This window comes from Acipenser ruthenus, chromosome 8 (assembly GCF_902713425.1).
Source record: "Acipenser ruthenus chromosome 8, fAciRut3.2 maternal haplotype, whole genome shotgun sequence".
In the NCBI taxonomy this organism is placed as follows: Eukaryota; Metazoa; Chordata; class Actinopteri; order Acipenseriformes; family Acipenseridae; genus Acipenser; species Acipenser ruthenus.
Window position 1 is genome coordinate 34,227,530 of NC_081196.1, and position 17,253 is coordinate 34,244,782.

General features: G+C 39.9%; 1 protein-coding gene across 2 annotated transcripts; it reads right to left on the reverse strand.

Moving 5' to 3' along the window:
* Positions 1 to 384: 384 nt before the first annotated feature.
* On the reverse strand, positions 385 to 16,993 carry LOC117406448 (pituitary-specific positive transcription factor 1-like). 2 transcript variants are annotated; one of them, XM_059028846.1, is made up of 6 exons: positions 16,772 to 16,993; positions 14,419 to 14,505; positions 9,822 to 10,067; positions 7,777 to 7,941; positions 2,878 to 2,938; positions 385 to 2,554 (listed from the first exon to the last, which is right to left on the reverse strand). In XM_059028846.1, the coding sequence occupies exons 1-6, from the start codon at positions 16,911 to 16,913 to the stop codon at positions 2,341 to 2,343; spliced, it is 915 nt and encodes a 304-aa protein (XP_058884829.1). In that variant the 5' UTR covers positions 16,914 to 16,993; the 3' UTR covers positions 385 to 2,340. The 2 variants fall into 2 exon arrangements, with proteins under 2 accessions (XP_058884829.1, XP_058884828.1); XM_059028845.1 differs by having other exon boundaries at positions 14,419 to 14,568.
* Positions 16,994 to 17,253: the final 260 nt, after the last annotated feature.

Genomic DNA, 17,253 nt, shown 5'->3' on the forward strand with positions numbered 1-17,253 from the left:
TCGTGAAAGTGATTTACAGTATAATCGTAAATCTCGAAAAACTACTCACTTCTAAATCTTTTTTGTATTACTTTAGTATAAATACATGTTAATTTGGATTCATATGTTGTTTTTTTCTGAATTTGTGAATGAAAAGACACAAATTCGCCCGTTTTCTCATTGGAAATAGGTAAATTTCAAAATATCACTGTCCTGGTCACAAAAGCAAAGTTTGTGGGGAATAGTAGCCATTTTCTATACTTTTGAGGCATAAGCAATTAGGAAATAACACTTACTAGCCAGGAACAAAAATTGTGTTACATAGTGATTTGTGGCAATATAATATTTCAACTGAATCTCACTAGTTTGACAGAGGCCGGGATGGAAAAAAATAAGTAAGCTGGACAAAAGAGTGAGGCTGGGATTACTGAAACAGGTATTGCTTGCCCGTGCCCATATGACCGACAGAGCTGTTGCGCATGCTCATATGAACAAGGGATGCATTTTTCTAAGGGATGCATTTTCTGACGTTACACCGGAATGAGCCGGTAGGACACATGAACCAATCAAAATACTGAACTTTGGAAAAGGAGTCGGTCACGGAACCAAATGAAATGTTTCGGATTGAACAGGTTGGACTGAAGTAGCTGATGTTATGAATTCAGAAGACCCACAGCATAACCAAAGTGAAACAATATAACTGGTCGAAACTGATTTATGACCAGGGATATGTTAATAAAAAATATAAAAACAATAGCGGCTATGTTGAAAAAGATATTGCTGGAAAACTTACAGCAAAGCAGAAAACTAGGAAAAGTAATGTGTTATGTTTTGAACCCTACAGCCTCTTCAGTAACACTTCAAATGAAACATGTTAATAACTCAGCCCAAAGAAACTGGTTGGAGCTCAAATATACTTTTATTTACACTATCTTTTTGGCAAAATACACACATTAAGGCAGCTTGTTAATAATTTACTGTGGATTATTATTAGGTTTAATAAATTAAAAATAAATAAAGTACTAAGGACAGTTAAGACATCTGTTAATGAAACATACAAAACACAAAAGTAAAGGCTGTTCGGGACAGGACTGTTGGCATTCCTGACAGGGCTTATAATCAGCAATAATATAAAGCATAGTGGTAGGTACTTACTGTATACAAACAGAATCTACAGTACGCACACGCAGGCCAGGTGGGGGGGGTTTAACCAAGTCAAATAACACACATACACCACTATTAAGTGTTACACTTCCACTATGACCACAAATAAATAAATAAATAAATATTATTACCGTGCGACTGACTGGACAATCGTGCATATATAAATGTATAAGCTCTTGTAATTAAGTCAGATTCCCTTTGACACGTTTTTTTTCTATTAGTTACCAAATCAGCTGCAAATAACCAGTTGAATTTACTTGCATAAATAAATAAATAAATAAATAAATACATAAATAAACAAATACACAAATGACACTAAACAATTTATGCTGCAATACGACTCCGGCCTCGAAATGTGCAGATTAGAAGACGTTGCATATTGTGAGAAAAGGAGACCCTAAAAAGGGCGTTGCTAATGGGCGGTATTACTGGTACTAATTTGTAAAGATATATCACCTTAACATTTTTCCAGAAATAACACATATTATAGTTAACTTACTTTTATTAATGATTTGTCATAGATTTTTTTTTTAATCTCAATGTGGAATCTGAACAGGTGGGGCATGAGATCTGAACCCCCCTCAGCCAACTCTCCCATTCCCCCGCTGGTGCCGGCCATGCGTACATGTAGATTTTGTACACTAATGCCCATATGCCTTTACTATCTTCAATATCCCAATTAGAGTAGATTTTAGCATCTCACAGCAATTTGAAACAATGTAAAAATGGCTTCTGCCACCACTTGTGTATATACATGACTATACAGTACAATCTGGGATTGCTAAAGGCATTTTTTAAAGGAGTGCTAATCAATTCTTTCAATTCCATTTCCTTTAATTATCTTTGGATTTTTAACACCATTACTGGTATTTTCTTGGTTCACTAGAAATATGCAAAACAGCCGTCTTATACCCAGCATTGATACATTTATAACTTGTGCTAAAGTTTTGTCAGAATAGCACGAGTGGTTCTCTAGATATATGCAAACGTGTAGCATACATACCCGCTTCCAAAGTATCTCCCACCGGATAAGAACATGGATCTTGGTTAGCTCTCTTTTAACCCATTACAGAGACATCATATTGGTTAGCCCTCTTTCAACCCATAACTACAGAGACATCATATTGCTGATGCTGGCTGCCAGGGTATATTTTAGAACCTCAATCCTGGTGTTCAGATAATGAAGGGCTGGCCTCCTTATCTGCAGCAGGCTTGGTCCTTGCTGAGGGACAGGAAAGTGTTCTGGTGCAGGCTGGTCTTGACCCGCTTCTCGCGTTGCCGGCGGTTGCAGAACCAAACCCTGACCACCTCCTTCTCCAGGTGCAGCCCCTCAGCCATGCGTACGATCTCCTGAGAGGAGGGCTTGCTCTTCTCTCTGAAGTGCCTCTCCAGAGCATCCTTGGCAGTAAGACTGGAAGAGCAACGCGCACAGGACATTGGATACTGTGCATCCTGTACTATTTTATAAGTTAATATGTCCTGTGTAAGGTGGGTCATATTGTTATAAGAGCTGTCATCTTATGTGGTTTGGGTGAGAGGTCTGTCTGCTCAAACTGTGCAAAAGGATTTCTGTTATGGTAAGAGTCACCCAAACTAAATATACATCTCAAAAAGACTGTACATAGGAAGTGCTGCATATCAAGTGTCTTTGCTTTTTCGAGTACAATGTACATGCTCTGTGGTAAGGTTATTATGTGGTGCTGTAATACTGGTTGCTAAATTGTAGTTAATTACCTTATGGTGGTTCTGCGTTTCCTTTTCCTTTCATTCATTCCAACCTTTTCATTAAACAGGGCTGTTGACAGAAGGAAATGTATGTTGAGTTACACTTGAAAAGCAAATATGTCATAAAACTGCAGTATCCAGTAATCATATTTCATTTTAAAATGCAATCGGTGGTGTTTGTTTGTTGGTTATTTCATGGTTTAGTCTTTTGGGCTAAACCACCTTGTGAGCCAAATAGGCATGCTATAAATAAGCAGCTTCAAGATTAGGAAGTTAAAAAAAAGGCCCCCAACCAAGATCAGCAACTCAGCACAACCAGAATTAAAATATTAACTTTAACAGTTGAGCCATTGGAGCCTATTGTATTACATTCATTGTATGTACTGTAGCACATTTAATTCGTAAATAGTGCACAGTTGAGTTGTAATTGAAACTAGCTGCATTTTTACCCTCACTAGTGAGAGCGCTCCTATCTAAATGAGTTCACTTTGTAATATCCCGTCCTGTCATTGATAACACACATCTGAATGATTTTGACAGATCAATCGATATTCTATCAGAGCACCTCAGTTTTTCAGTAATATCAAGTGCCAGGACGCAGGAATAGAGCTTGATAAGGGATTAGAAAGGAGAAGTCCTGTCGAGTTGGGAGGTAAAGGAATGACCCGACAGAGTAACCTTTCCCATCAGCTCTGTATGATCCAGAGGACCCTCACCCAGCTCACGGCAGAGAAACCAAATACAAGGGTACCACAGAGCACAGGTTTGTGATTATTCATCACATTCAATTAAAAAAATCTTTACAAATACAGCTGGTGATGCAGTGCTGGATCCAGGCTGCTGTAAATCAGTGTGTACAGTGATGTCAGAGGGGTAGATCGGTGTGTAGAGTGAGGTCAGAGGGGTAGATCGGGGTGTAGAGTGAGGTCAGAGGGGTAGATCGGTGTGTAGAGTGACATCAGAGGGGTAGATCGGTGTGAAGAGTGAGATCAGAGGGGTAGATCGTGTGTAGAGTGAGATCAGGGGTAGATCGGTGTGTACAGCGAGGTCAGAGGGATAGATCGATGTGTAGAGTGAGGTCAGAGGGGTAGATCGGTGTGTAGAGTGACATCAGAGGGGTAGATCATTGTGTACAGTGAGATCAGAGGGGTAGATCGGTGTGTAGAGTGACATCAGAGGGGTAGATCGCTGTGTAGAGTGACATCAGAGGGGTAGATTGCTGTGTAGAGTGACATCGGAGGGGTAGATCAGTGTGTACAGTGAGGTCAGAGGGGTAGATCGGTGTGTACAGTGAGGTCAGAGGGATAGATCGGTGTGTAGAGTGAGGTCAGAGGGGTAGATCGCTGTGTAGAGCGAGGTCAGAGGGGTAGATCGGTGTGTAGAGCGAGGTCAGAGGGGTAGATCGGTGTGTAGAGTGAGATCAGAGGGGTAGATCGGTGTGTAGAGTGAGGTCAGAGGGGTAGATCGGTGTGTAGAGTGAGGTCAGAGGGGTAGATCGGTGTGTAGAGCGAGGTCAGAGGGGTAGATCGGTGTGTAGAGCGAGGTCAGAGGGGTAGATTGGTGTGTAGAGTGAGGTCAGAGGGGTAGATCGGTGTGTAGAGCGAGGTCAGAGGGGTAGATTGGTGTGTAGAGTGAGGTCAGAGGGGTAGATCGGTGTGTAGAGTGAGGTCAGAGGGGTAGATCGCTGTGTAGAGCGAGGTCAGAGGGGTAGATCGGTGTGTAGAGTGAGGTCAGAGGGGTAGATCGGTGTGTAGAGTGAGATCAGAGGGGTAGATCGGTGTGTAAAGCGAGGTCAGAGGGGTAGATCGGTGTGTAAAGCGAGGTCAGAGGGGTAGATCGGTGTGTAAAGCGAGGTCAGAGGGGTAGATCGGTGTGTAGAGTGAGGTCAGAGGGGTAGATTGGTGTGTAGAGTGAGGTCAGAGGGGTAGATCGGTGTGTAGAGTGAGGTCAGAGGGGTAGATCGCTGTGTAGAGCGAGGTCAGAGGGGTAGATCGGTGTGTAGAGCGAGGTCAGAGGGGTAGATTGGTGTGTAGAGTGAGGTCAGAGGGGTAGATCGGTGTGTAGAGTGAGGTCAGAGGGGTAGATCGCTGTGTAGAGCGAGGTCAGAGGGGTAGATCGGTGTGTAGAGTGAGGTCAGAGGGGTAGATCGGTGTGTAGAGTGACATCAGAGGGGTAGATCGCTGTGTAGAGCGAGGTCAGAGGGGTAGATCGGTGTGTAGAGTGAGGTCAGAGGGGTAGATCGGTGTGTAGAGTGAGATCAGAGGGGTAGATCGGTGTGTAAAGCGAGGTCAGAGGGGTAGATCGGTGTGTAGAGTGAGATCAGAGGGGTAGATCGGTGTGTAGAATGAGGTCAGAGGAGTAGATCGGTGTGTAGAGCGAGGTCAGAGGGGTAGATCGGTGTGTAGAGTGACATCAGAGGGGTAGATCGGTGTGTAGAGTGACATCAGAGGGGTAGATCGGTGTGTAGAGCGAGGTCAGAGGGGTAGATCGGTGTTTACAGTGAGATCAGAGGGGTAGATCGTGTGTAGAGTGAGATCAGGGGTAGATTAGTGTGTACTGTGAGATCAGAGGGGTAGATCGGTGTGTACAGTGAGATCAGAGGGGTAGATCGGTGTGTAGAGTGAGATCAGGGGGGTAGATCGGTGTGTAGAGTGAGGTCAGAGGGGTGGATCGGTGTGTAGAGTGAGGTCAGAGGAGTAGATCGGTGTGTAGAGTGAGGTCAGAGGGGTAGATCGGTGTGTAGAGTGAGGTCAGAGGGGTAGATCGGTGTGTAGAGTGAGGTCAGAGGGATAGATCGGTGTGTAGAGTGAGGTCAGAGTGGTAGATCAGTGTGTAGAGTGACATCAGAGGGGTAGATTGGTGTGTAGAGTGACATCAGAGGGGAAGATCGTGTGTAGAGTGAGATCAGGGGTAGATTGATGTGTAGAGTGAGATCAGAGGGGTGGATCGGTGTGTAGAGTGACATCAGAGGGGTAGATCGGTGTGTAGAGCGAGGTCAGAGGGGTAGATCGGTGTGTAGAGTGAGATCAGAGGGGTAGATCGGTGTGTAGAGTGAGATCAGAGGGGTAGATCGGTGTGTAGAGTGACATCAGAGGGGTAGATCGGTGTGTAGAGTGAGGTCAGAGGGGTAGATCGGTGGGGTCTACAAGTACGTTTTTGTGCTCCGTGTATCTACGATCTGACATATTATTCCGGCCTTTAAGTCACAGACACAAAAACTACGATAACGATTCTACAAAGCTGTTACTTGCCAAGACTTCAATATAGCTACAAGTATTCATGGCTCACCAATAAATAACGCAACGATACAAATGTGTGCTAAGAGAAAACCATTTTAAAACTATTTAATAGAGTCCCAGTTAAAACTATTTTAATCGGGAATCTATTAAATCAAATATTAGTGCCAATATGACATAAGCAGATAAAACTACCCAAAATCTCTTTTGTGAATCAAAATTAATAACTTATTAATATTTTGCACTATTCTACGGAAGCCCATATGTATTCCTTCATTATAAACAATATCATGAATATACTATACATTACTCTTTTGAAAACGAAAAAAAAGTTGTATGTATATTTACCTTATGCAGTTAACATCTTTGTAGAATCATAAACCCCAGGTGTATGTTGTTTCACTATAGAGGACAATGTTCTGGCTCAACAAACTGATGCTTTACAAATTACTGCAACAGGCTGGCAATACTGAGAGGTTACAGTCAGTAACTTCGGATGGTGTCTTATCTATTGCAAAGTACTGTTTAATGTCCTTGATGGAACACTTGTGAGATTTTTTATTAATTATTTACCTTAGTGAGTAAAGTTTGTTTACTAAAACAAATTCTTTATTTCAGTATTTAATTTGCATTTAATCAAAGTGTATCTTAATGAAACAGTTTTAAAAATGCACAAAAACATGAAAAATTATTATAAGACAAAATAAAAAACTGAATATACTTCATTTATACGGCAACATTTTAATGCATCATTTAATATATGTTTTCTAGCGATGGACTCAAAATGTAATTTTTTCATTGTCCCTAATTATAACATAATAGGACACCATTTTCTATGTTAGAGGATAGTGGCTATGGCCTGCGACCCTGGGTGATGACACTATTGAGCAATGCAGAAACCGAAGCTCAAGTTCGCTTCAACCAGGCCCATGTAGCAACGCGACGTGTCATCGAAAGAACTTTTGGCATCCTGAAGAGTCGGTTTTCCTGCCTGGCCCATAGCGGGGGTGCTCTCATGTATGCACCTAAAAAGGTCTGTAAAATCTCATACAGAGCCCACCGCTCTCTGTACTCCTAACTCACCTCACCTCTGGGCTGTAAGTGTGGCCGCTAAATAGCCTGATGCTAATTGCGACCCTCATTATCATGATTGCAGCTCATTATTTGTGCGTGTTGAGTAATTTGCATTGTTCTTAAGCTTACATAGGCCGCAGTGCAAAATAATTACCTGGCCGCAATGCAATTTGGATTTTGCAGGTGTGATTGTTTGCACTGCGCCTGTCCTTACATCAGCCCTTACATCAATAATTTAATAATTCTATAAATAGAAAGAAAAAAACACCTTTCATATTTCATGTTGTCAGAAACACATTGTACCTCCAATGCTTAATAGCTTGGGGTATTTGCATCCTGTAATTGCACAGGCAGGATGCTTTCAGCAGCAGTAAGACTAGGATAGTTTCTGAACACTTAGAAGTCCTTAGCCGGGAAATTTGGAGGGCACCTCAAAGAACATCTCACAGTGCTGGGGAACAATGAATCTAAGCTTTAACACCTGAGGGATATGAAGATTGCTGGTGCTATCAAATGTACTGCCTAGGGACTACAGATAAGACGCGACATTAAGAAATACAGCACAGCTCAACAATATATATTTCCCTGAGATTCCCACCTCCGGCTTGTTCTGCCTCCTCCAGCCACTTTGCTAGGATTGACTTCAGCTTGCAGGCGTTTTTGAAACTCAGCTGGAGGTTCTCGAAGCGGCAGATAGTGGTTTGGCTGAACTCTGAACCGTGCACGGCTGCCAGGGCCTCTCCAACGTTGGTTTGAGTGTAACCTGAGGAGGGAGGAAAGGGTTAAAGACTAAAGGTTCTGTGGCTAGAGGTGGCATTTACTAGGTCTGGGCAAATATATATATATATATATATATATATATATATATATATATATATATATATATATATATATATACAGACATGCTCAAATTTGTTGGTACCCTTACAGCTCATTGAAATAATGCTTCATTCCTCCTGAAAAGTGATGAAATTAAAAGCTATTTTATCATGTATACTTGCATGCCTTTGGTATGTCATAGAATAAAGCAAAGAAGCTGTGAAAAGAGATTAATTATTGCTTATTCTACAAAGATATTCTAAAATGGCCTGGACACATTTGTTGGTACCCCTTAGAAAAGATAATAAATAATTGGATTATAGTGATATTTCAAACTAATTAGTGTCTCCAATCTTGTAATCAGTCATTCAGCCTATTTAAATGGAGAAAAGTAGTCACTGTGCTGTTTGGTATCATTGTGTGCACCACACTGAACATGGACCACAGAAAGCAAAGGAGAGAGTTGTCTAAGGAGATCAGAAAGAAAATAATAGACAAGCATGGTAAAGGTAAAGGCTACAAGACCATCTCCAAGCAGCTTGATATTTCTGTGACAACAGTTGCAAATATTATTAAGAAGTTTAAGGTCCATGGAACTGTAGCCAACCTCCCTGGGCGCGGCCGCAAGAGGAAAATCGACCCCAGAGTGAACAGAAGGATAGTGCGAATGGTAGAAAAAGAACCAAGGATAACTGCCAAAGAGATACAAGCTGAATTCCAAGGTGAAGGTACGTCAGTTTCTGATCGCACCATCTGTCGCTTTTTGAGCGAAAGTGGGCTCCATGGAAGAAGACCCAGGAGGACTCCACTTTTGAAAGAAAAACATAAAAAAGCCAGACTGGGAGAATGTCCTTTGGACAGATAAGTCAAAACTGGAGCTTTTTGGCAAGTCACATCAGCTCTATGTTCACAGACGAAAAAATGAAGCTTTCAAAGAAAAGAACACATACCTACAGTGAAACATGGAGGAGGCTTGGTTATGTTTTGGGGCTGCTTTGGTGCCTTGAATCTGTGCAGGGCACAATGAAATCTCAAGACTATCAAGGCATTCTGGAGCGAAATGTACTGCCCAGTGTCAGAAAGCTCTGTCTCAGTCGCAGGTCATGGGTCCTCCAACAGGATAATGACCCAAAACACACAGCTAAAAGCACCCAAGAATGGATAAGAACAAAACACTGGACTATTCTGAAGTGGCCTTCTATGAGTCCTGATCTGAATCCTATCAAACATCTATGGAAAGAGCTGAAACTTGCAGTCTGGAGAAGGCACCCATCAAACCTGAGACAGCTGGAGCAGTTTGCTCAGGAAGAGTGGGCCAAACTACCTGTTAACAGGTGCAGAAGTCTCATTGAGAGCTACAGAAAACGTTTGATTGCAGTGATTGCCTCTAAAGGTTGTGCAACAAAATATTAGGTTAGCGGTCCCATCATTTTTGTCCATGCCATTTTCATTTGTTTTCTTATTTACAATATTATGTTGAATAAAAAATCAAAAGCAAAGTCTGATTTCTATTAAATATGGAATAAACAATGGTGGATGCCAATTACTTTTGTCAGTTTCAAGTTATTTCAGAGAAAATTGTGCATTCTTCGTTTTTTGTGGAGGGGTACCAACAAATTTGAGCACGTCTGTATATATACAGTATAAACATCATGCCTCTTTATTTTTATTCACCTTTAATGGTATTTTAACATAGCACATAGTGTCATGATCAAATCAGCCCCTTCGTTTCTTAAAGCTCTAGCACATTTACTCTGTATAAACGATCTGCATTTATAATTAAGAAATTGACTGAGGGGAATGTTATCAGGAGGTGCAACTTACCCAGTTTGATCCGTCTCAGCTTGAAATCGTTGGCAAATTTTTCCAGCTCCCTGATTTCAGGTGAGTCCATATCAACAGGCTCGTCCGTAGATCGACTCTTCTTCCGGAGCTCCTGCTTAAAGTCACTGAGGCAGGAGTCCTCCGCCAGCAGGGACTGGTGCAGTGGGGTGAAGCTGTGACTCAGCGCACAGGAGCTGGTGCTCAGGGTGTGCTCAGGAAATTTATAGAGGCATGGTGTCAGACCACCTGCGAGATACGAGGACAGCAATGGAGCAAAACAGATACCAGCATCCCCAATACTTCTACTACTACTATTACTACTACTAGGTGGATACACAAGAATACACGTCTTTACACAGGGTGTGGAATGGGTTACCTAGTCATGTTGTTTATGCTGAATGATTGGCATTCTTTAAGACTTAACAAAGTTTTAAGATCAGTGAGTTACTAGAAACCGGACAAGCACTGATGGGCTGAATGACCTCCTCTCGTTCAAGTAATGGAGTGGAAATGATTAATGATGAAGATCCAGCAGCACAAATAAAGAGTATTGTATGAGCCCTCATCCTCCTGCTACTCCACATGCTTTACAATTCTAAATCTGGGATTTTTTTCTTTTAACTTAGTAGACGTTGCCACCTGGCAGCCGAAAGGTGCAACTGTAGTTTATTTGACCAGAATTATCAATAACACACATGCCATCTGGTGGGCAAATACTGTAACTGTTTCACTTTTCCCAGCCTTTAATATACACACTTGCTTCCAACTACTGTATGTGTGCTCCTTCACCTTTTTTGCAGTCATTTTTATTGGATGTGGGAGATGTTATCTGTTTACTACATTCTTCCCAGCATTTGGTTCAGTCCATTGAAAGTGAATCGACATGCCCTGCCACAAATACAGTACTATACAGGGCAGGAAGTTATACATTACTTTCATGATTCAAGAAACAAAAAGATTCAAAAAAGGACTCTTCCACCACTGATAATGTATTTACATGGTTATTAAGCATTTGATCAAACCCTTATAAAAGTGTATGTAGCAAAACAGGGTAAAAACAAAAAACAAAAATGGTAGTAAAGTACAGGAAAACAGTGAAAGCATTGTGAAGCACAGGAAACCATGGTAAGCACTGTGATGGCATGTACCAGTGGGGAAAACTCACTATGAATTGGTTTGAGTTTAACACAGAGTTTCCCCATTTTTTTATAAACAGACTTTATGATATTAAAAAATATTAGAAACTTTACAAAACAAGGCTCAAGGATTCAAAAAGCTTCAACTAGAAATGTGTTTTAGTATTCCTACTGTACACACTGTACTCCGAAAAAGTGCTTAGTGTATCAAAGTGGATGACCTGCTGGAATCAGTCAGGCTGCTATAGTAACAATATCTTAGTGAGGCTACACCAGATCACTGCTTTTTCTCAGCTAGTGACTGCAGACAGCAAAGTCTTGATTTTTACAGTCATTTTAGATTTTGCTACTTTAAAATGTATGCAGATCTGTGCAGACAATCTCCTGAGCATTTCACAATAACTTTGACTGAGTGTGCTCTGTATGGACAGAAGCATATAGCACATGCTTTTTGGAGGATTAATAAAAGAAGATTGCTTGACCCCTCACAGCACAATATTTTGGCATCTCTCTCTCTCTCTCTCTCTCTCTCTCTCTCTCTCTCTCTCTCTCTCTCTCTCTCTCTCTCTCTCTCTCTCTCTCTATAGTGCTTGTACACATTCAGGGGAAAGGTATGAAAACCCATTTTGCATGAAATCCACTAGCTAGCACTTTTTGTAGCAGTAAATATACGGCCTGGTTGCAATATGTGACTTTTGTGCCTCGTTACTCCTGTGTAAACTAGAGGGTCTGATAATTGGAATGATACTTTAGAATCTGAATTTGAATCTGATTATCCAGAGTACACACTTAGAGAAAAAGTCATGCATATGGAGTTACTATGGCTATTTTATATTGTAAAAACCTTGTTCAATCACAATGTATCAGTGTCAGTTCCAAAGCATTAATTAACAGTTGCAACCTGAGTTTTTGGATTGGATATGGAGTCCTTTTAGTTTATTCTTCTTAGTTTTGATTGTTTCAATAAAACGAACTGCAGCAATGCTGAGGCCATAATTTTATGGGACTGTTTTACTGGACTGAGAAAGTTTCACAAACAGAAAAGTTTAGAAGAGTATCATGATAATACATGATGATTCCTTTCATAATGAGAAGTTGCTCATAACAAGATGTGTTTTCTACTGAATAGTAATATGCCCTACTTTTTTTATCCAGGAGTATGTGGACATTAGATAACATTAGTGCCACAAAATTCCTCCTCGTGTTTAACTGTGTAAAGCAGACTGAGGGTTATTTCTTTGTTCTTTAGCTCAGACTTCTTGTTGAGTCAAATAGGGAAAAGTGGATTTGTGCATCACTCAAGCAACTTTCAGACATCTACAGAATATTACTGTTTCAAATATAGTATAGTGTCTGCTTTTGAGTCATTCCATAAGAAAAAGAACTTCCACTTCATCAGAGAAGTGTATCATTTCTCACAAGTATGACGTTCTGTGATTGCATCAAGTGCGGTCTTTGCTTAGATCTGTAATTGACCTATAATTATTTTAATTGCATCAATGCATAACCTAGAACATGGGTGTCAAACTCCAGTCTTCGAGGGCGGCAGGGTCTTCTGGTTTTCATTCCAACTTAAGCTCTCAATTAACATAATTGATCTAATTATTTGTTGAATTTGACATATTTAATATTTTTCAAGGTCTTTTACAGTTGATGGTTTTAAAAATGCACTTGATTCAAGGTACACTACCTAGGAAACATTTTGAAGCCCGAAGAGAACTGTTAAATGTGTCCAGTTAATCAAATAATTAGACCAATTAAGTAATTAAGAGCTCGGGTGGAACGAAAGCCAGAAGACACTGCGGCCCTCCAGGAACTGAGTTTGACACCCCTCACCTAGAATGTTGATTTAAAGGTCACATTCTGTATTTTTGTTTCAGCGACAGTCCCTACCATTTAACTCCATTAACATGTGTTGAATACAGAGGTGTCAATCTCCTTCCCTCGGAACGCCACATTAGTGATGACAGCTCCCTCTAGTGGACGAGGTGCTTTTGTTTGAGAATGAATGAGTTTCTATCCCTTATTACTAGTCAACTAGCTACAGTATATTGTTGTTTTTTGATGTATAAATCTAGAAGTCTATAATGCCTAAAAAAAGAGCACAGAATTAAAGTGATTCCATACATTTTACATACCATGTACAGCTATGGCCAAAAGTTTTGCATCACCTACAATTTTAGGATTGAGACATAATTAAAAGAAAACAACTAAATTAACATAATTTCGATATTTTATTTAAAATCATATAATCAAAGAAACTACAAAATGATATTGCAAAAGTCTACCGGAAGCCATAATAGTATACAGTATTGCATGTTAGATTTCTAAATGTCACATTTTTCCATTTTTGTCAGTTTTTTGTTAAATATATGGAAAACTAAAACGCTTTATGTAATTCAATATGTTAACGTAACATTATTCGACTTTATAAAACAAAATGAGTTATTCTATAGGGTTCTGCAAAATATTTGGCCATAGCTGTACATCCATTCACTACATGGGTTCATGTGTTTTAGATATCATCCAGTTTCTTTTTAAAACATGATACCTGGTACTACACCAGGTTAAGAAATCTATGTTTTATAGGCCTTGCTTTCACATAGTCATAGAGACGAGAAAGATTACTTCCTGGTCCTTTGGTCAAGCTTGTAGCTTGTTTGGGTTTCCATGGGTTTCCGAGTCATGTGCAGGTTTAGTTCTTATATGTAACACATGCTGAATGAAAGATGTATTTAAACACATACCTTGCAGGGAATTCGCTCCATTGACTACGCTGGGGTGAGGAACACTGCAGGTCTGCAGGATTCTTGTCTGAGAAATGCTGGCAGATAAAACATCTTGCGCTGTGGATTTAATACCTGGGTTATCATAAGGCACAATTACACATCATACTTGCATTAAGAGGATCAATACAATATGAATGTGCTCACTTTAAAAACAAAATGTTGAAAGTCAACATAAACTAGGGCTATAACAGAATTTTGAAATGTATTTTACACTCTGCTACTGCTGCTATTTGTTGAAGATGAATGCCTGTTTAGATAACAAAAATGAAAAAAAACATCTGATGGTTGATTCATGGTTTGATATAAAAACTTTAAATTATTTAAACATTTTTTTAATCGTTACGATTTTTGTTGTTTGCAGTTTTTAGACAACACACTATTTTAAAAATGTTTAGATATTTATTTTGACAGCAATATGCACCTAACACTGGTAACCTTCTTCAGCTACACCTAACCAGAGAAGTCAGAAACCAACCAAGAGAAAACAAAATATAAATACACAACACAATATAGGGTGAAGCCGGTTAACTAATGAATCAATCAATCAATATTTAATAATACATGAATGATTGACAATTATTTTTTTAAGCTTAATTTACAAATAATGAAATCGTATTATTAGAACCCTGTACTCCGAACATGTCAACGCTCAGTGTCCGTCCTGTCGCTCACCTGTCATCATGCCATAGGTGGCCTGCTGGTTTCCATAGTGACAGGGCGGGACTGAGTAGTGCAGCCCTGCAGAGGTGTTCCCCAGCGCTGAGGAGGACAGGTGCATGTGGGAGCGCTTCGATGACTGCAGCAGAGACAAGCCAGAGGGGACTGGAAAGAAAGGCGCACAACTGCCATCAAACGTACTCACTAAGCAAAAAAGAGAAGTGTGTGCCATTTGCCGCTGCTGTTCTTCTGTACCAAGTATCTGCCTCACAGCAAAGAAGTCTGGCAGATACAGAAGAAGTAGACGGACCAGAGTGCTACAGTCGGCACCTTGTTTCATAGGTGACCCCCATTTGTTTCCACAGTACCTTGCATCCTTGGGATACCCACATTAGGACCCAAGGACCCAGTGGATCCACAGTAATTGCAAATACAATGTCTCCCCCGTTCCCCCGATGCATCAAGGTGCCATCCTTACCATCTTCTTCAATCTACTTCTGCTACTGACATGCTTCAATGTTCCACGACGCACACATGACATTCCACCCGACGTCCGTTAACTGGTCAAAATGTGACTTTTCAACCACATTATAGTTGACTACCAGGGCTACAAGATTATTTAGGCTAAAATGCTAATGTAGATTGTATTTATCAATCAATAAATCATGAATCATCTTTAATCAATCAATCAATCAATCAACTAATGATATACTGTATATGTATTTTTTCAGGGGCTAACAAAATACAGTAATATTTCACTGTGTATGATACTTATGTGTCACAGATAGTCTGTGTGGTATCGCAAGAATGCTTCAGTGGATGAATCTCACATGTAATTACTCACAATTAATTGCTATTATTACACAGATAGCAGCTCAGAGTTTTCAATTAATTTATTTGTGTGGCCAGTATGGTTTGGCAATAACTGTGTCAACTAGGATAGACAGAAAGAACAGGGGGTCCAGTCAGACAGGAGGACACTCAGTAATCATCTTTTATTTTCTCTCCCTCTCTTTTTATCACAAGCTCTTACTGTAGTTCTTAATTTTGGCTTTTAAATCAATGATTACTTAGATATAACGTTATACATTATTAAAATGCACATTACCAAAAATTCCCAATCATTAGATTGGCGTAATAATTTCAGATAACGGGCACCAAACAAAGTCTCTCAAGTGTTTGTTTCTCATTTTGTAAAATAACGTTGAGTGATGGGAGTTAATCAAAGGTTGGTGTAAACTGCTTCCTAATATGACCATTAAACATCTAAAACTCCTGCACAAACTACTTAATTGCAAATAATCACCTTTTCATTCCTGTTGGAGTCTTGCAAAAGTGGTGGTAGGTCCTGCAGTGCTTACATTAATGTCTTATTTTATTAAGGGTGATAGATTCTATTTAACTTCCTAATTGTTTAAACTTTAATGATGAAAGTAATTGTAACCCATCAGAACAGTCATCAATTATTGCAAGATATCTATATGCCTACATGTGTAAAGGGTCTGTGTGTACAGGACTTATGTGGAAAACACTTTTAATAAGTATTGAATATGAAACAAATGACCTTACATTGCACAATTACAACTTTATAAACATTAGACTAACATCTATATTTAATTAATTCTATACACCTTACCATTTACCCTTGGGTAATGTTCAACGTTTAAACTCCACGCTAATAACATACCTAATTTCTGTAATGTTAATAGAGTTTGTCGTCCACCCCGCATTGCTCAGAAAAAAAGTCTTTCATACTACAAAAATGATAAAAGAGTAGTAAAAAAGGTAATCAAGAACATACCGGTATGTTAATTGACTGGACAGTATCTTATAATTCTTCTAATGTATTTATCTTTAACATTTCCATTGGACAGTATTCATCTATATAATAATAGAGCTTGGAACCAATAGTGATAGTTTTCAATACAATTTACAATAACTCATTTGACAGTATACTGTTTTAAAATGTGTGTTAGGCATTAAAACCCAGACCAAAAAAAAGCCTACATGTGTTATTTTCAGAAAGGAAAACAAAAACATTTAGTAACATTGAAAGATATTCTAGTTTTCTACAGACTCACAGAACACTTATTCCCTAAGGCTAAAACCAACACAAAAAAAATTCAACACACTACACTAACAATCATTTTGATAATTCAAGCATTTTTATCAATATTGTAAGATGTGTATTATGGTTTTGTTAAATTAAACAATCCTTTAATCTATGTGCACTTTGAAAATCTGTCAGTACATATTCAACACGCTATACACCGCAAACATTTCTTTTTGTATTTGCTATCTTAGCATCCAACACCTTTCAACTTATGCAGTGAACAGGGTACAGGAAAAGAGTATTGATTTAAAATACCTGTGGACACCACATTGGTGGAGTGGTTGGAGACTGGCAGGCACTCAGAAGGGTTGGCATGATGCATGATGAGTGGCAGGGCAGAGGTGTCCGCAGCGAGGGCCGTGAAGGAGTCAGCAGTGGCAAATGCCTGGCACGCCATTCCCTAGAAAGCAGGCTAGCTCTACAGCACTGCAAACGGGTACTTCCCTGTGACTTGTCCTGTCGTCTTGCTCAGTGTGCTCCACTGTAGGCCGCTGTGACAGCTAGTTCCTGTCCCCCTTTGCATTTACTCATGAGACAGCTGTCTGCCACACGCAGGTCGTGTGCAGGTATTTATACGCCCATTTGAAGCTCCACATTAATTTTAATTTGCTTTCCCAGGGGTATTGCTGTATCAGAGCAGGTCCCTTGCTCCCTCTCAGCACAAAGCAAGCTAATTAAGAGGAAAAGTGAAACCCGACACGCTTTTCAACAGTTTTGCTCAACCCATGTCAGTGTGT

What these genes read in the sequence shown, in the direction of transcription:
- LOC117406448 (XM_059028845.1), bottom strand. Translation starts at nt 16,913, where the DNA reads ATGGCGTGCCAGGCATTTGCCACTGCTGACTCCTTCACGGCCCTCGCT. An exon ending in CACCAATGTGGTGTCCACAG is followed by an intron (nt 14,569 to 16,771) that starts GTATTTTAAATC and finishes CTTTCTTTCCAG; the next exon opens with TCCCCTCTGGCTTGTCTCTG. An exon ending in GCTGAGACGGATCAAACTGG is followed by an intron (nt 7,942 to 9,821) that starts GTAAGTTGCACC and finishes CTCCCTCCTCAG; the next exon opens with GTTACACTCAAACCAACGTT.